Genomic DNA, 19,129 nt, shown 5'->3' with positions numbered 1-19,129 from the left:
CCCCCCCCCCCCCCCCCCCCCCCCGCCCCGCGCCAGAACCGTTAATCGCATGCGCCCTGTCGCTGCTCGGGCCTCCTCTCCGGCCTCTTCTCGCAAGGGCTGCGTGTTAGGAAAAGCTAGTTCGGCCTTACCCCGGGAGCCTCCTTTGCTACCCGCATAGAACATGTCCCTACTGACGCTTCTCCCCAAACGTGGGGGGTGTTACCCGCCCCTCGAGCCGTTCTGTGCGACACCAGCTGGGTGTCCTGTAGTGCAGCTCCGTTCGGCCGCCGTCCGCCTGGAGGTTCAGGGCTTGATCCCACGGGCTGTCCTCCTCCTCCCACCTCAGATGCCACTGACAAGTCCAGGTTGCCACCTGCGCCGTGTGTCTGAGGTTCCCACGCCCTGCTCTTCGGCTGGGATTAATCTGCTAGGGCGGCTCGTAGGAGCCCGGGAAACTTACCTCGTCTACCACTTTATTAAAGGCTGTGCCGAAGGGTGTGGACGAACAGCCAGAGGAAGGGGTTCGTAGGGCGAGGTGTGGGAGGGGCCCGAGCACAGGGGCTTCTGTCCCCAGGGAGTCAACGTGTGTCACCCTCCTGTAGGTGGATGCGTTCACCTGGAAGCTGCCCAGACCCCACACTGTTGGGGTTTTTATGGAGGCTTCCTCACGTAGGCATAAACAGTCACTGACTCCATTTCCAGCCCCCTCCCCTCTAGAGAAGTGTTTGGGGAGATGGGGCGTGAAAATTCTAAGCTTTCTAATCGTGGCTTGGTCTTCCCGGTGACCAGCTCCCATCCATCCAGGAGCCGCCGGGAGCCCGCCCAGAGTCGCCTCATCCGGAACAAAAGATTCTCCTAGTGCTCTCAGCGTTTAGGGCTTCCCCAGGGTCTTAGGAATTCTGTGCCAGGAACCGGGGGCAGAGCCCAGTGTACGTTCTGTTTTCTGTTCTCTCACGAGGGGCTCTCCCCACCGCTGCTATGGGCAGGAGGAGATGGAAGGTTTCCCCCTGTGGCTTAGCGCACGTTGGGAGTTCCCATTGATTGGGCTCTTGGCTGTCCGTTGGGCTTGACAGCTCTTGATCTGCTATCTGCAAGGCTCCCAGAATGGTCGGCAGGAGCAGGTAGAGCGGTGACCTAAGGACCTGTGGGGCCTGCTCACCGCGGGGGGACGCTCGCCCCTAACACACGCCTCCTCGGTTCTCATCGAGTCTTCGGAGGCTCTGCCCGCGGGCAGGGACAGGTCTCAGTGCCACCCGGATGCCCAGAGTTCTGCTCTGGCGCCATCTTGTGTGTCGCCCCCCCCCCCCGCCCCCGCCTTAGGTTGAAAGTATTTGTGGGGACGGTGGGTGGGTGGGACGACACAGGCTGCTGGGCCGCCCGGGAGCCCGGGCCTCACCTTTTCTGTGCCTTGTGACCCCCGCCAGCCGAGTTCTCAACATACCTCAACTTCTGCCGCTCGCTGCGGTTCGACGACAAGCCCGACTACTCCTACCTGCGCCAGCTCTTCCGCAACCTCTTCCACAGGCAGGGCTTCTCCTACGACTACGTCTTCGACTGGAACATGCTCAAATTCGTGAGTCACGTGGAGGCCAAGGCGGGCTTGGGGGACTGGACGGGGAAGGCCCTGACTCACGAGGCCAAAGTGACCCAGTGGCGGGCGGGGCTCCCGAAAAACGGGAGCTATGAGCTGGACAGCGCAAGCGACCTCGCTGGGGTCCTGGAGTCCCCGCGGCCCCCCCGCTCCGGCCTCATCTGTGCTGACAGCACGTGCCGCTGTGGTCAGCAGGGCCCGGGCAGGGCTCCACCTCCCACCAGACCCAAGAGGACCTGGCTGGGCCTCGAGTCCCTCCTGGGCGCTCTCGGTGGGGCGTGGGTGGCGCTGGCGGGCCCCCCCGCTGTCCTCATTGTCGCCTACACCACCCTGCTCTTGTTCTGCACGTCCCAGGCGGCTGCCTTCACCGTGGCCCCTCTGGCCAGCCTGGACCCATTCATTGTGGTTTCTTTCTTCCTGGTCATGGGACCCTGGGTGTTGCTAGGCGGTTGCTCTGTCTCCCTCTCTTAAGGGTCTTGGGGGTAGGGTGGGGAGAAGCGTGCGCCAGCCATGCCCCGGAGCTCCGGAATCTGTGAAATTGTGTGTCTTGTTTCACATCTCTTCTGGAAAAGGGGGCTTCCTCGAGCCAGGCTCAGCCCCGTGACAGCGAAGCTATTGCACTGCCCTGCCCCCGCCCCTGTCCCTGTGCCGGGCCCGCGTACCCACCCTCTTACTGGTAAGGACCCTCTGAGGCCTGGCCTTTCCAAGATTTACCGCTTGGCTGGGCAAGCACAAGAGGCTGAGCCTCTGCTGTGCTCTCTGTCCCTTCCAGGTGCCCGGCGCCCCTGGGCACCCAGGGCCCTCCAGATAGGCCCGTGGAGGAGGTGGAGGAGCTGCCCCCCCAAAACTACTGGCCCGTGGTCTGGACTCCAGGGCCCCAGTTCTGACGTCACCAGGTGTGTCTGAGCCCATCGGGGCCAGGCCTGAGGAGGTGTCCCTTGGCGTGGTGGGGTGCGGTGGAGAGGGGGTGGTGGAGAAGGCCCTGCCGGGAGCTTCTTGGGGATGAATCAGCAGCTGCCTGACGAACAGAGCCTGAAGGAGGGATGATGTTCACCGCCCCGGAGGGCCTGGTGGGAACGGGCGCCGGGAGCGGCTTCAGCAAGACCCTGACGGTGGCCTCTGTATCGAACCCGAACTCATTAAACGCCCCCCACCTGTACCGCGCTCCATCCTGGTGTGCCTGTCCTTTCGTGGCGGATCCCCTCGGCTCGCTCTGCCAGACGCTCAGGACGCGAGGCCTTATTCTCTTGGACGCTGGGGTCGGCACTGGGTCTCGCGCCCCTCTTCTCTCTGGGTCTCAGGCAGTGGCCTGGTACCGTTCCCTGAGGAGTTCGACAGAGGTCGGGCAGAGAACGGCGGTCTCGCGGGCCAGGGGACCCGAGGGGTAGGGGTGGGAGATGGGCAGTGGGGCACCGTGCAACCCAGACCTTGCGGCCGGGAGTGTGGCCGGGGGCCAGCTCTTCTCGCCGGAGGGCGTTGCTCAAGGCATCTGGACGCTGGGCACTCACTCATCTTTGTGGAAAGTCATTCCTGGGTCTGGTTCGGGGATGGGCTTGGCCCTTCCTCTCCGTGTAGCTCCAAGAACGGGTTTTACGTTGTCTAGGCTTGGGCCATGCCATATGGTAGCCCCTGGCTCCGTGTGGCTGGTTTTTAATTAATTAAAACTAAAGCTGAAAATGTAGTCCCTCGGTTGCATTTGCTACATTTCAAGCCCTCAGGAGCCACAAGCGGCTGGTTAGTGGCTACCATAGCCAGCGAGGTAGACGTGAACCTTCCCGTCATCACAGAAAGCTCTACTCTAGATGGCTCCTCACAGAACCTCTCGTGGGAGCATCCGGCTGGCAGCATCTCACGTCAAGCCAGGCCAAGAACGCCCTCCCCGCTCACTGCTGCCACTCTGAGCCCTTCCTGGGGTCCCTTTTGAGGCAAGCTCTCGAGTCGGAAGCTGAGCAGAGGTGCCAGCGGCCTTATTCCGCACCGATATCTGACTCGGCCTGGGCTGGATCCGCGGGCGCCTTTGACCCCGTCACCATGGTGAGCTCGACCGTCTTCACCTGCCCTTTGGCCGAACCATCTGCAGACCTGTGACGGGGACCTTCCATGCCTTCACCTCAAGGCCAGGCCCCCGGTGCCGTTACCAGCACCTACCTGCAGACTGGACACCGTGCTGGGCACAGAGGGCCACGGGAAGGATCTTACCCTTGACTGAGAGCTTCTCTCCCTGAAGTGGCCACCCCGTTCAGCATCAGGGCCCTGGAATCCCTGGATACCTGGAGCCTGGGACACTGCTCTCAGCACACAGAGCCGCTGTGTTCCAAGGTCCAACCAGCAGGCCAGGAGGATACTCCATATAGCCAAGGACAGGGGTCCACACGACAGGGCTGGATGCTTGTGTGACTTTGATGTTGACCTTTTGTGTTTTCTGTGGGCAAATAAAAGCCAAGAAACCTCCCCGGTGTGCATTTCTTGAGGCATCACTGGTTAGGTGGAAACGTGGAGAATAGCTCCTCCTGCTTCGGGCCTGGCCTTGACCCGAGACTGCTGGGGTCACAAAGGGCAGGGTCTCCAGCCCTCTGCTCAGTCGGTCGCCCCAAGGCTGTGCCCCTCTGAAGGGACCACTTGACCTCATCAGCCTCAGTTCCCCCAGGCAGGGGATGAACACATCCCTGGCCTGCCCTCAGGAGGTTTCCTGAGCGGTGCTGCGGCTCTTCTCACAGGCTTGCTCTCGTTCTGGCTGAGTTGCTCTCAGCCAGCTTGTCACTGAGTGGGCAGGAGCCCGGGAGTGGAGAGGGGGTGGAGACTGGGAGTCAGGAGGTTGAACCCTGGTGGTTCCAGGCCTGCCTGCACAGGCCTGTGGGCGGGAGGGCTGGGCATGCGCATCCCTAAAATGTCCTACAAAGTCCTCTGGGGTGCAGAGCGCAGAGCAGAGCCGGGTGGCAGAGGCCTGGATTCAAATCCCGGCTCTACCCTGAGCTGTGACCCCACGTAGGTCATGAGGACTCCTTGGGCCTCAGTTCCTCACTAGGATTCAGGGATCATTCTGATCCCTAGTCCCTACCTCTTGGAGTTGCTTCAAGGCCACGGCCATCCCCAGCCGTCATTTCCCAAGGACAGCAGGGCCTTCTCGGCCATTTCCCTGGGAGAGACACAGGGTTGCAGGAGCCTGCACCCCGTGGCCTGTGACCAGGCCCCCCCCACTCAGCCTGCAGCTCTCTTCTCCACAGATGCGGCCCCCCTCCTGCCAGCCCCCTGCCCTTCCCTGTGGACGACCCCAGGACCAACTAGGTAACGCGGCCGGGTGCCGCTCCCACGCCGGGCTCCTTTTCTCTGGGCCTTTCTCCTTTCCTCCTGCACTGGGCGGGGGCAGCAGCTGGAGGGCAGGCCCTGGGGGCTCATGTTCCCCCTTCTGCCCCAGCCTGCCTGTTGGGCCTCTATTTCTTCTATGGGGCATCTAGCCCGTTCTTTCTCGAGCTCCCCCTGAGCTCTTGTCTTGTCCCAGGGCCGGCAGCATCTGTGTGAGTCCCTGGGCCTCCCCCACAGCACCTGCCAAAAGTCACTGCCAGGTCCAGGGACAGGGGAAGAAGAGCCTTTGACAAGATCCCCTGGCTGGCGCCCTGGTCCAAGTGCTGGCCCTGCCTTTAGCTAGCCTGTTACTCCTTCTCTGGGTCTCTGAACACCTGCTCTGCTCTGTTTGGAAACCTGGAGGGGCCAAGGGCTTCTGAACACAGTAGGGGCCCAGGTTGGGAGGGCCAAGGAGTGCCCTTGGTCTTTGTGGGGCATTAGCCCTCTCGGCTCTGCTTCGGCCCCATGAGACCAGGGCAGAGTGACCTCCCTCTGCTTGTCAGACCCAGCTTCCTCCTCCTTCCGGGCGGTCGTGTGGCTTCGTTTCTCTGTACTGTGTGATCGCGGGTCATTCCCAGGCTTCTCGGGCTTCCTGCCTGGCGGGGAGGAGGTTGGACCAGAGGGTTTCTGAGCTGCGTCTCCCCCAGGTGCCCGCCTGGCCTCCTTCCCTGTGCTCTGCCCTGCGCGAGTGCCGGATCTCAGAGCACCCTGAGCTCACAGGGGCTGACCAAGTCTCATCTCCTCCCCACAGGGCGCAGCCCGGAACCCCGAGGACGTGGACCGGGAGCGGCGAGAACACGAGCGCGAGGAGAGGATGGGGCAGCTCCGGGGGTCCGCCACCCGGGCCCTGCCCCCTGGCCCGCCCACGGGGGCCACCGCCAACCGGCTCCGCCCTGCTGCCGAGCCTGTGGCTTCCACCCCAGCCTCCCGCATCCAGCAAGCCGGTGAGCGGGGACCTTGTGTGGCGGGCCGGACCCGGGGGGTGCCGGGGGCACCCAGGGACCCGGACACTGAGGGTGGCTACCCCCCCGCCTCACCCTCTAGGCAATACTTCTCCCAGAGCGATCTCACGAGTCGACCGAGAGAGGAAGGTGAGCATGAGGCTACACAGGGGCGCGCCCGCCAACGTCTCCTCCTCCGACCTCACTGGGCGGCAAGAGGTCTCCCGGATTTCAGCCTCACAGGTGAGCCGCCCTCTCTGCAGTCCTCCTGCACCTCACCGCTGCACCACGGGGCCTTGGCCTGGAGGGAGTCCGGGCTCGGGCTTCTGTTCTCCCCGCTCCGATAACCTTGGAGCAGCCCTTTTTGTTGAGCAGGGACTTGGCTTCCTTTAATCGCTCTGAGGTCAGCTTAGCCCCACTGACCAAAGTAGACTGAGGCTCAGAGAAGTAGGTCGCCCCAGCAGGTGGTGGAGCTGGGATCCTGCCTTCACTACCGGGGCCCGGCCTGGGTGGGCAGCCGGGGAGCTCACAGAGCAGGGGCTCGTGGTCCCTGCCGTCAGGAAGCCTCCCTCAGGTCAGGGTCAACACAGGCGTGAGAGATGGGCAGATCCCGTCTGGTGGCCTCACTCAGGACCATGTTTGGACTGGGAAGGTTGGGAAGGGGCAGTCCGCGGTGGCCCAGGGAAGGTGTCTTGGCAGAGTGGGGCAGGATACCTGCTCTGGTCCTTTTGTCTGCCGTGGGAGAGGCTCGGTGCGCCACGAGCTGGGAGTCTGGTGCCTTGCCTCTCTAGCCAGTGTTCTTGGCTACAAAGCAGCTACATCCTAAGGTTGTTGAGATCGCACAGCCCTGCCCTTGGCTCCAGGGGCAGGGGCCGGGGCAGGGGCTGGGGCCGGGGCTGGGGGTGCGTGGAACTCCACAATGGGAAGAGATTTGCCAGGTTACCATTACTAGCAGCTGATGTCCTCCCCCCGCTGTGCCTCTCCTCCCAAAGACAAGCGTGCCATTTGACCATCTCGGGAAGTGAGGAGGAACCGCCATCCGACCAGTATTTGCTTAGGTGAGTCCATATCTGCTGTGCATGCAGCCCAGCCAGGTCTAGAAACGCCCCTGGCCCCAGGAGGAGACGAGTCTATGTTGTGGGGTACGGGGGGGGGGAGTGGCAGGGACCCCTAAAACCAACAGCTCTCAAGAGAATTTAAAACCTCGAAGCCACTTGATTCAGGCTCTCAGTAGGCCCGGCCCACACCAGCTAACTTCTGCCAGAAAACTCTTTGCCGTTAGGCCGGTCATCCGTCTGCCCACCCCGCCTCCCCTGCCTGCCTCTTTGCCCTAAAGTTGTCCGGAAAGTTAGTTCCTAGCAGAGAGAGTCTCCCGACCCAAACCCTGACCTCCCCTGGGGCTTTAGTCCTGCCTGTCCCAGCCCTCGGGCTGTTTTTAAACACTTCTTTCACACAAGGCACTAGAATAGGGACTTAGGAGTACTTAGGAGTCTATGTGCTGGAATAGAAGGCGCTCGGTGGCCTCCACAAGCCCTCTGGCCAGTGTGAACCTCGATGGGAGTTTATGACCATGTGTGGTCTTCAGGTGGTGGACAGCAGGCCTCTGCTCTGGGGCCTGGCTTGGGGAAGGGGAGGTGGAGATTCTTTGGGGGTGAGGGGAAGGTCCCAGCTCCCCGGGGACTACGTACATTTCAGGGGGCTCCGCCAGCTTGGCCTCACACCAGGACGCCCTGGGCACGATTTGCTCTGCAGAAATTCGTTCCAGAGATCGAGCTGGGACCTAAAACAGGGCTTACCTTCGTCGGATCTCAGGTCCAGGGACCAGTCCTTCCGTGGCAGGGTGGGGCAGATGTGTGGCCACTCAGCAAGAGAACAGAGGAGGGAGAGAGATTGTGTTCTTCCTGTGAAAATGGAGCACCCGCTGTGTGCCCCAAAGAGGGTCCCGTTCAAAGCCTCAGGTCAAGAGCGCAGGAACTGCAGGTGGTCTGGCGGATGGGTGGCCAGAGGCAGACATGCGCCTGATCTGTCTTTTCTCCTCCTTCTAGTGTCTTCACTGTATTTTCTTTTAAAAAACAACAACAACAAAAAGATGGGGGAAAAAACCACTCAAAAGAACAAAAAGGAAAAAAAAAAAACTCAGCGTAAAACCGACGATGGATTTTGTTCCTTTGATTTTTTTTTTCTTTTCTTTTCTTTCTTTTCTTTTTTTTTTTTTTTTCCTGCCAACGGCAAGAAGATGGGAAACCTTCGGCACAGCGGATCCTTGTCCCTCCGCATTTGCCACTGTCCACAACCTCCAGGCTCCCAAATGCTCCCCCACACACTGGGCTCCGCGTGCCAGACGCCAAGGCCCCGCCCCAGCCAACACAGACACCAGCCGCGAGGGGAGATCTCTGTGTTGGAGATGCAGACGGTCCTCCGGTGCCATCAAGAGATGGCCTGAGGAGCTGGGGGAACGGTTTGGCTGGTCGGAGGCAGATCCCACTGGGTGCTCTTGAACCTCAGGACCCCAGGAGACATGCACAGCCCCTCCCGCCCTGCAGTGACCGTGGCCGAGTTTCTGTGTTGGGCTTTTACCAGCGTCCCCTGAGCGTTTGGGTCCCTTCTTTGCCTCTCCAAGAAGACTTTGAGGAATGGGTCTCAAGGTGGTGGGGGCTGAGATTCCTTGTGTGCGTGTGTGTCTGTATCTGTAGCTCCCAGGACAGCAGGTGCCCCCCCCCCCCCCCCCCCCCAGGCCAACGTTTTGTTCTCCTCCTAACAAGGACACAGCGACCTCCACGTCCCTCAAGAAGGCCAGCGGGTCCTCGCCACCGCCGACCCCGGAGACTGTCATCAGCCTGGGGCAGCCCCATCCCACTTTCCTGGTCTTAGGGCAGAATACGTGGAGACTGCTTCCAGAAAGCATCTGGCTCCTGGGTTATAAATGAATTCTCCGGTCCTGACACCCACTGGGGTCCCACCGTCCCTGGGTCCTGCCTCTTGAGGAGGAGCCTGGGGTCAGGGCTGGGCGCTGGATTTATCCACTCCTAGTTAACAGCTGTTTTTACTTTCTTTTTGTTTGTTTTCTCCATGTGTGTATTTCCTAATTTATTTACCTCTTTTTCCCCTTTTTTCTTTTTCTTTTTTTTTTTTTTTTAATTAAAGAGCAAAGCTTTTTATTACTTTGTAATTTAAAAAACTGAAAAAAAAATACTGAAGAACTTTGGGGGGAATTTTGTACTTTTTTCCTGTGTAAATATTGGACTTTTTTGAGCTTTATTGTGGTTGTTAATTTGAAGTAATAAAGTAGAAAAGGATAACGTGACATGGGTAGCCCTCGGTCCACCTCTTTGCTGGGGCGGGGCGAGGGGGAGCCCCTCCCCCCCACCCCCCTCCGCAGCAGACCTGGGAGCGGGTGTGGCTGGCAGTCATAGGTGCCTCCCTGGGGATCTTTTAAATCAATCTTTCAAAAACCGCAGACACCCGCCAGCCTGCCGGGGGGCCTCATTCAAGTGCAGATTTTGACTCCGGAGGGTTGGTGTGTGGGGACTGAGTGTCCGCCCCCTCACAAGGTCCAGATGATGCCTCTGGCCCAGGACCACAACTGCAGAGGAAGGTTGAAAGCTCTCTTCACAACCTGATCTTAACCTACACTAGAATTCTGAGTGAGGTCCTATTAATCTCCCTGCCTTCAGATGGAAAAACAGAGCACAAGTAAAATAACTTGCCCAAGATCACACAGCTAGCTCTCCAGCAGCAGAAGCAGGATCTGAACTCCACCATCCACCAGGGAGCCCTGTGAGTGGGGATCCCAGGGTCGGGTTCCAGGGCCAACGGTCGCCAGTGACCGTGGGAGGCCTGCCTGGGAGAGTCAGTGGCCCCCCAGCTCTCTGTGTGCTCCCCTCAGGACCTTTCAGGTGGCATATCTGACATCAAACAGTAAGTGTGGTGTGTTCCCAACTACAGGCCCTGAGGGAAAATCTGAGGAGCTAATATTTTTTATAAAAAATCTATATCCTGGGGCGCCTGGGTGGCTCAGTCGGTTGAGTGTCTGACTTCGGCTCAGGTCATGATCTCGCGGTTCGTGGGTTCAAGCCCCACATCGGGCTCCGTGCTGACAGCTCGGAGCCTAGAGCCTGCTTTGGATTCTATGTCTCCCTCTCTCTGCCCCTTCCCTGGCACACAATCTCTCAAAAAAAAAAAAAAAAAAGATGTTTTTAAAAAAAAGAAAATATGTATCTTTTGCAGCAAAAATCCTAATACTTAGTAACACTAATGTGTTGTATCCTACAATATACGTGAGTTTCCAAATTATAATGAAAATTCTTTTAGGTTTACTTATTTAGAGAGAGGGTGAGAGTGTGCACGGCAAGCGGATGGGGGGTGGGCAGAGAGAGGGAGAGAGAGAGAATCTAAGCAGTCCGCTCTGTCAGCACAGAGCCCAACATGGGACTTGAACCCATGAACCGCGAGATCATGACCAGAGCCGAAATCAAGAGTCGAACACTTAACCATCTGAGCGCCCCTCAAAATTACAACTTTAATATTACTATTAAATATATGCCTGTGGAGTAAAGAGGTGTGTTTACAGTTTTCGGGGGGATTTTATTGTCCTTGGAATGTATTTCACTAAGGATGTATTGTAAGAGCACAGTGCCCAGAAGTAACTTGAAATTATCCTTTTCTCTGTGGTTATTATATTGATTTAGAAAAAAAATTATTTTTTTAAATTTGCATCCAAATTAGCATCTAGTGCAACAATGATTTCAGGAGTGGATTCCTTAGTGCCCCTTCCCCATGTAGCCCCTCCCCCCTCCCACGACCCCTCCAGGAACCCTCAGTTTGTTCTCCATATTTATGAGTCTCTTCTGTTTGGTCCCCCTCCCTGTTTTTATATATTTTTTGTTTCCCTTCCCTTATGTTCATCTGTTTTGCCTCTTAAAGTCCTCTTATGAGTGAAGTCATAGGATTTTTGTCTTTCTCTGACTAATTTCACTTCGCATAATACCCTCCAGTTCCATCCACGTAGTTGCAAATGGCAAGATTTCATTCTTTTTGATTGCCGAGTGATACTCCATTGTGTGTGTGTGTGTGTGTGTGTGTGTGTGTGTGTGTGTATACCACATCTTCTTTATCCATTCATCCATCGATGGGCATTTGGGCTCTTTCCATACTTTGGCTATTGTCGATAGTGCTGCTATAAACATGGGGGTGCATGTGTCCCTTCGAAACAGCACCCCTGTATCCCGTGGATCAATGCCTAGTAGTGCGATTGCTGGGTCGTAGGGTAGTTCTATTTTTAGTTTTTTGAGGAACCTCCATACTGTTTCCCAGAGCGGCTGCACCAGCTTGCATTCCCATAGAAAAAAAATTTTTGATGTTTATCTACTTTTGAGAGAGAGAGGGAGAGGGAGACACGGAATCCAAAGCAGACTCCAGGCTCTGAGCTGTCAGCACAGAGCCCAACGCGGGGCTTGAACCCACAAACCGCGAGATCATGACCTGAGCCAAAGTCGGATGCTCAGCCAGCTGAGCCACCCAGGCACCCCTGTATTGATTTTAACAATGAGTTAGCGCTCTTCCCCGCATCCTCGTGTTTTCATTTTATTTTGGAGTTGTTACATAGATGAAAGTCAAGCTATATAAAAAGTGAGAATCGCTCCTGTTCCTGTCCCCTCACCCTGTTCCTACCCATGATCCTCGCTGGTTTCTGGCTCATCCTTCCCGTTTCTTATTCTGTGAGCTAATGTAAAAGGGAGCAGGTGGTGCCTGACAGTCTCTGAGGAACTGACATTTAACTGAGACCAGAGGTGACCAGGATGCGTCAACCGTGCACACGGTTTATTTTTATTAAGTTCGCCAGATAATCACCTGGAAATTTTGCCCGGACTGGAGGGGGCAAACATGCCACTTGGTGAACCATTTTCATTCATGCAACAAACAAACATTGACTGGGCTTGTGTGGGTGCCAGGGAAGCCAGGTGCCGAGCTGAAGCAGAGTAGAGTGCTGGGGTGAGGGGTAGGGAGCACAGGGCTGGAGTCCCGAAGGCCAGCTTGGCCCCTCTGTGACCTTGGGCATTGTCTGGGTCCTGGTTTTCTGTAAAACGGGGGTGATGATACCTGCTTCAGAGGGTGATAGGATTAGGTGAGATGACAGAACAACGTTTGGGTTCTCCATGCCATGTTCCCAACCCTTTGCTCCTAACGATCCTATGAGGTTGGTGGCTAAGGATGCCCGTTTTGTAGATGAGAACACTGAGGCTCAGAGAAACCTGCCTGGCTCCGTAGCCCATGCCTTTAGCCTTCACTACAGCCAGGCACTTTATATGTGCTCAGTAATGGTAACTATACATCTCAAACGTGAGGTGTGACCTTGGCTTCCAGGGGCTCACAGCTTAGGGGAAAGACTCAGACAGACCTAGCAAATGGTTCATCCCGATCCAGAATCCGGTGTGAGATGTTCAGTGTGAACAAGAGACAAAGGAGGGAGGGGAATGTGTCTGGTGTCCTCAAGGAAGGTGTTTCAAAGATACTTGACCTGAGCCTTGAAATGTAACAGTTTGTTGAGGGCAAGTCATTCCTAGCCGAAGAAATAGCATGTGCAAAGGCCCAGAGGTATGATATTCTAATTCCAAGCACAGGGAGGGGCGCCTGGGTGGCTCAGTCGGTTAAGCATCCAGCTCTTGTTTTAGCTCAGGTCGTGATCTCACCTTTCATGGGATCGGGCCCCGAGTTGAGCTCTGCACTGACAGTGTAGAGCTTGCTTGGGTTTCTCTCTCTCTCTCTCTCTCTCTCTCTCTCTCTCTCTCTCCCTCGCTCTGCCCCTCCCCCACTCATGCTCTGCCTCTCAGTCTCTCAAAAATAAATAAATGTTAAAAAATTAAAAAAAAAAAAGAATTCCAAGCACAGAGAGGAAGGAGAAGATCCAAAGATCCACTCCACAGCAGCTGATGCTGGAGGACACAGAGGTGATTCTGTAAAAACTTGGGGTGCAGAAAGCTGTTCTCACTTGCAAGCAACTCATTATTCCTGAGCCTTGGTTTTCTTATCTGTAAAATGGGAATGATCATGCCATACAGAAGCTGTAGTTCCCCACAGGCCCGACCAATTCAGTGCCTACTCTCCTGCCTGACTTTATCTGCCAGCACCTACAATGTGAGACGCGCCTGATTAGGGGAGAGGATCCCCATGGATGTGAACTTGAGGGATGTGAATCTGGCAACAGTAGACAGGGAGAAGGGTTAGGGAGCCATGCCAACAACCCAGGCAGGAGGCATCCAGAAGGCAAGGATGACTGAACCGTTTCAGAACACGGTCTGTTTTTAGCTCGCTGAGAGAGAGGAGTCAGGAGGCTGTGAGGTTGCCTGCTTGGACGCCTGAGAGCACAGCAGGAACACCGACCGAAAGCTTGAAAGCAGGTGGAGCTGGAGAAGGGCGTTCTGAGAGTTCCAAACCCGGGGCGGGGAGGCGGCCAGCGAGGTGGGGGGAGCAGAGCTGGGGGCGGGGCATCAGAAAGGAGGGCGTGGCCAGCAGCCAGCCGCGAAAGAGCAGTTGAATGGGTGAGGCTGCCGAAAAAGAGAGCTTCTGGCTGACCATTTTGAGTTCCTTAAAAAAGGAATATAATTTAGAAAAAAATGCACGTATCTTAACTTTACAGCTCCATTGTTCTTCACCTGTCTACACACCTGTGAAATCACCACCTGATGAATTGTAGGCGACTGTCAGGACTGCAGCGGGCTCCCTCCAGCCCCTTCCCATACAGTGTCCCCCACTCCCGTACAGACACAGGACGCCACCCTTCCGGATTCCATCAACAGGTGATCTTCTGACTCCAGGAGGTGGGAGGAGGCCATGCGCGCAGGAGCCCCCACGGGAGGAGGAAGGCCTGGGCCCAGCACCTCCTCCGGTGGGTTTTGAGGGTCAGAGACTTGTGCACCTGTTTGGAGGCCGAAGAACCCTTGGGCGGGGGGCGGGGGGGGGCGGTGACGGGCTGCAGAAGGTTTAGAGGAGCGGGGAGAGGAGGGGACAGGGAGAACCTGGTCTGGGACAAAAGGAGGGGCAGGGCCTCCACCGGACTCGGTTCGGTCACTTCCCCTGTGTGGCTGGTCACCCGCAAAAACACAAGCCCCTGCTGTCACTGCGCTGCTCCTTCCTAGACGGTGGCCTCCCGTCTGCATTCCTACCTACAACCCAGGGCCTCCCACGGGGAGTGGACCCGGCGGACCCCTGTGGCCAGCTCCGGGGGGGGGGGGCACTCCGGCAGGGCTTTAGCGAAGGGAAGAGCCTTCTACTCCAAGATCCTCTCGCCCTCTGCCGCTCCTCCAGCCATGCCCTAGTTGAGAAACAGATGTGGGCAGGGTTGGAGCTAAGAACGCCGAGCCCTGCGTCACATCCTCCCTCCCAGAGCGCACCACACAAGCGCCGGCAGAAACGCGCCGGTCAGTCCGAGGGATGAACACATTCCGAGCTCCCGCCTCGCCCGGCCGGATCCCCAGCCTGTACGACTCTCTTACTCACGCCACACTTCTCTGGGGCCGTGACCCTGCCGTGGGGGAGAAGGGGTCTGGTGCGCGCACGATCGATGTTGCCGTGGTGACACCTGTCCCCTCCCCTCCTCCTCTCCCTCCGGCCCCTCCCCGCCTCCTCTTCTTTCAGCCTCTCTCCAGCAGCTTCTGTGCCCTCCCAACTGCGTGAGGCCGCAGCCCCCACAGCCTCCTGAGGTTCAGGAAGCTGCCCTTCGGGGCCTGGCTTCACCCAGGCTGTGCTGCCCCTACAGGAGAGGCTGTCGGGACAGGGGAGCAGCCCAGCCGGCTTCCCCGGGTGAGCAGAGTGGAGGGCCCAGCCCTGGGGCACAAGGAGGCTCCCCGGGGACTGTAACCTGGCCTCCTGCAGGTCCCGGGGGAGAATAGCACCGGAGGTAATCACACCTCCCAGCTTTTCATCTCAGCATCTTCAAAGCACCCATGATGAAGGGGCGGCCCCTTTGAAGTTGTACCCAGTCACTGTAGCTCCGAGGCTGGCACGGCCCAGCCTCTTGCTTTCTCCTCTCCTCCCTCTCATCAAAGCCTCTCTGAGGAAACCCTGGACCCTGCCTCCCTAGCTCCCCACCTGCAGTGAACCTCTCTTTCCCAATGGCAGCCCTCCAGGGTAGCTGGCCGCAGCCTGGGATTTTGTAGAGAATCTGACCCATGTTCCTAGGAACTCCAAGGAAACTGGCAGTAAATCCTTCTCTTTGGCCTGCTTTCACTTGCTTGTTTGTTCGTTTCAGCTAGGTAAATTAGAAGTGGGACTCGGCCTCACCTACAGGGGAGGGACAGGGGTGTGTATGTGTGTGTGTGTGTGTGTGTGTGTGCACGTATGTGTCTCCACTCAGGCTCTTTTCGCGGCAACCTGTAAATCATCACCAGCCACATCCCTGATTTATACACACACACCCCAGATGGCATCCGAGAAACGGCCTTGCTGATGGCCACTGATGCCCTGAATGTCACCACCCCTACAAGAGAGGCTGTGCGAAGTCGGAAGCATTTTCTCTTGCTGCCCGATTTTCCTAGTCCCCTTTGGGCTGGCATGGGTCCCGGGTTCATGTCACAAACATCCTGTGTGCCAGGCTGCTCTGGTGTGACCTTGGCCTCTCTGCGCCTCAGTTTCCTCATCTGTCAAATGGCAGTCACTGCTGCTTGCTGAGATGACAAAGAGTTTAGTGCATTGCTGGCTCCGAGTGAATGCTCAATAAATAGTAGTTGTGATAAAGGTGATAGAGAGCACACCCTCGTGTGTCAGGTGCTGGGAATGCAAAGATGATTACGATCCGGTCCTTTTTTTGCCCTCCATTTATGGGAGCACTGTTCTCCTGACTTCCAGAAATTCTCTGTGCATTTTAAATCATACACACACACACACATACGCCCCCCCAATACATATGCCCATACGTATTTGCATTAAATGTGACATCCAGAACTTACTGTCCTTTGTGACATTTGCTTTTTTCCACTTGATGACATATCCAGGGGAACTGATATTTTATCAAGGACCCGAAAGGAGGGGCAGAAGGAAACGGGGCGGAGATAGGAGTCGGGAACATGTTCCCAGTGATGACAACAGCAGCCTCAAAGTCCGACGCTGCTGGAAATAGAATCACTGATGGCAGATCAGAATCAGCCCCGTAGAGCCTGTTTTTGTTTTCAGTTCCAGACAGGAGTTTCACGAAGGGCCTTCTTACTGTTTCTATTTGTAGCTACTAAAAACAGCACACACTGAGTGCCCGTAACATGCCAGGTCCTGTGCCAACAGCCTGACTTGTGTTATCTCATTTAATCCTCACATCAGCCCTGCAGGGATGGATGGTACGGTTAGTAGACCCATTTTACAGAGGAAGAAACTGAGGCTCGGAGAAGCTAAGTGATTTGCTCAAAGCCTGGCAACCTATCAGCGGTGGAGCTGGGCTGTGAACCCAGTGGTTTGGCCACTGCACAGACCAAAGGCCTCAGAAAGAGCCGCCCCCTCCAGATGGCTCTGTCCTAGTGCCTTCGGTGTCTGCTGTTGAAGTCACACGTCAGCCCTTGTCCTTTCCGGGTGACGCTGGGAGAGCCACTTAAACGTCCTGAGCTGCTGGACGTCTGAGGGTTTTCCTCCCCAGACGTCCCCTTTTCCTTAACAGACCCTCCCTTCCCTCTCAGTACTTTGGGTTCCTTAGGGGCTGACTCCACCCCCTGGCGCTGGGGGAGGGCCATGATCTAGGCCTGGCCAATTGGAGCACTGCATCTCCTGGCTACAATCATTGGCTCAGAGAATGGAACATGACTCAAGATGGGCCAATCAGAGGGAGTCCTGGGATCAAACTTTTTGAGACTTCTTGAGAAAGAGGTACTCTGCCATCGTCGCTGTGGGGGGCAAGAATGCCCGAGAACGAGGTCGGCGCGTGCGCGCGAACGTACACACACAGGGACGCACACGCGACAGAGAAATAGTGTCCCAATGACCCTGCGGGAAGCCTCCGGTCCGGCTCTGCCTTGCACTTCCTAATTGAGCCCATAAATTCACTTTCTTTGTGTAACTGGAACTGGGTTTCAATCTCTTGGCAAACAAAAGGGTCTGATTCAGGTAAAAAGTTAGCTGGGTCTTCAGTCACATTCTGTGGACGGCAGCGCAACCATCAGCGGTGTGCACAGTACTGGGCTGACATTTTCACATACATTTATCAGGACAGTTCTGCCAGATGGGCTATTCTTACATTCCACCTACTTACTGATGGGGAAACTGAGGCTCCAAGAGGCAAAGCCACATGCCTAAGGTGCTTTGCCTGCCACACCATGCTGCCTTTCCAGGGCACCAGGCCAGGTCCCCCACAGCATCCTTGGGGACAAGTTGGAGACACAGAGGCTGCAGGTAACCTGAGTGCTCTGGGTTCTGGGCCGCTCATCAGCTTGCACTGCTGAGGCCTTCGCTCTTCTGGAATCTGCACTCCCCTGCCAAATGCTAGGAGTGGGTTTTGGATGTGGAGATAATCCAACCAGGTCCCTACCATTGAGAGGTTCTCAGATGCACAGTGAGAAGAAAACAGAAGGAAACAGTAGATCATTTATTTAAATAACCTTTGTTCTTATTTCGGAAATATTACATGCTTTTGCCAACAAATTTTGGAAAATACAGGGAAACAAGGTGGCTGGGGAGGGGGAAGGTAACCAAACCAATATTTATAACCCTGCCACTTAGAAGGACCCACTGTTGCCCTGCATCCGGCTCTCTGCTGTCAGCATAGAGCCTGCTTCAGATTTCAGATCATCTGTCTCCCCCCCCCCACCCCGCTGTCTCTGCACCTCCCCGCCTCACGTTCTCTCTCTCAAAAATAAATATTTAATAAAAGGACCCACTGTTGGCATTTTGTCATATTTCCTTCCAATCTTTCTTCTAATCTTTTTTTTTTTTTTTACAGAGTTCAGGTTGTCATGCAAATGTATTACTTCCTTTTTACTCATTATGATTCCTAATCATTTCCCCACGTTATCAGAAATGTGTAAAGAGGCTATTTTAATACCTACACAATATGCCATTGTATGGATCAGTACGGAATTTACTTCACGGTTCTTTGATGACTTTCAGGTTATTTCCAAACTTTCTGTTGTGGAGAAACGAATTCAGACATGGGGAAAATAGGGGAGGGATCGAGAAGGAACCAAAAGATGACCTCTGGTACGGTCTTTGAGGGAAGAGTAGCTGTTTGCTGGAGGTGGAAAAAGGCATTCTGCCTTCAGTACCCACTGGGCACGTGTAAAGATGACTGGTGGGCGGGGAACTGTTATAATTGTCCAGAGATAAGGGGACCGGAACCAGGGCAGTGACCCCATGCGTGGAGGGGAGAAGGGACCGACGTGAGCAGCATCTTTGAGCCTCCGTGGATGGGCAATTGCATGGACTGGGGAGGAGGCAGAGGGGGTGAACACTGATCTTCATTTTGGAAAGCCTGGGAGAGAGAACGAGGAAAAGCAGAGAGCAAACAACCAGGGTTCCCACTTCCTCCTGCGAACCTGCCGTGTCACCCAGGTCAGGTGACTTTCTGTCTTCAAGCCTAAAAATACCCACGACTTGTCTCTGACCCCACCAGCCTAGGGCCTCCGTAAGTTGAGACCCAAAAGTTAAGTAGGTACCCTTGATGAGCAGGGGCTGAGAACCCGAATTTGGGTGCGGTTTGGCCCCAACACTCTGAAGGGGTTGGCGGAGGTCGGAATGTGTCTGCTTTGTAAGCTTTCTACGCTAAGCATGAGAAATCGTGAAACCGGGACCAGAACTTTGCCCTGGAGAGCTGGAAAGTCATACACAGATGACTACAACGCAACCAATAAGGCTTGTTCTGTGTGTTGGGACAGCCGTGAGGAACTTCTTACCTGAGGCTGGGAAAGAATTTTTTTATAGGACTCTTTCTAGAAGGTATTCATTAGTGCTACAGATACCTTTTGAGCGTGTTCTCTATGCCAACCCCAGTATTAAGTACTGGGATTAGATCAGGAAACAAAAAGAATGTACATCTTTGTCCTCACGGAGCTTTTGTGCTACTGATGGAAGACAGAAAAACAGGCAAACTATCTATTAAGATAGAAATTAAGCGATAAGGGGAAAAATAGAGCATAGTAAGAGGGAAATCAGGAGTGCATGTGAGGGACTTGGCAATTTTATTGGTGTGGTCAAGGAAGGCCTCAATGAGTGAGGAACATTTGAACAAATCCTTGAAGAAGATGAGGGAGGGACCATTTGGATATCTGAGGGAACAGTGATCCTAGCAACTGGAACAGCCAGT

The 19,129-nt window shown here is 55.7% G+C and overlaps 1 protein-coding gene and 1 long non-coding RNA gene across 6 annotated transcripts in view; both read left to right on the top strand.

Annotated features, from left to right (window-relative positions):
- Positions 1-9,160, top strand: part of CSNK1E (casein kinase 1 epsilon) — a 24,701-nt gene extending 15,541 nt beyond the window's left edge. For 2 of the 5 annotated variants that reach the window (XM_049626355.1, XM_049626356.1), the window contains exon 7: positions 1,407-2,238. In XM_049626355.1, coding sequence (XP_049482312.1) covers positions 1,407-2,044 — 638 coding nt within the window. In that variant the 3' untranslated portion in view covers positions 2,045-2,238. The other 3 variants (XM_049626358.1, XM_049626359.1, XM_049626360.1) reach the window with 3 other exon arrangements.
- A 4,216-nt stretch (positions 9,161-13,376) lies between these two features.
- LOC125919617 (uncharacterized) lies at positions 13,377-15,081 on the top strand. The gene is made up of 2 exons (XR_007456844.1): positions 13,377-13,652; positions 14,491-15,081. It is a non-coding gene; the product is annotated as an uncharacterized LOC125919617 (long non-coding RNA).
- The last annotated feature ends 4,048 nt before the right edge of the window (positions 15,082-19,129 follow it).

Source organism: Panthera uncia, chromosome B4, assembly GCF_023721935.1.
Source record: "Panthera uncia isolate 11264 chromosome B4, Puncia_PCG_1.0, whole genome shotgun sequence".
Lineage (NCBI taxonomy): Eukaryota > Metazoa > Chordata > Mammalia > Carnivora > Felidae > Panthera > Panthera uncia.
Note: the sequence above shows the minus strand (reverse complement) of the source record. Positions and strands in the feature narration are given on the sequence as shown.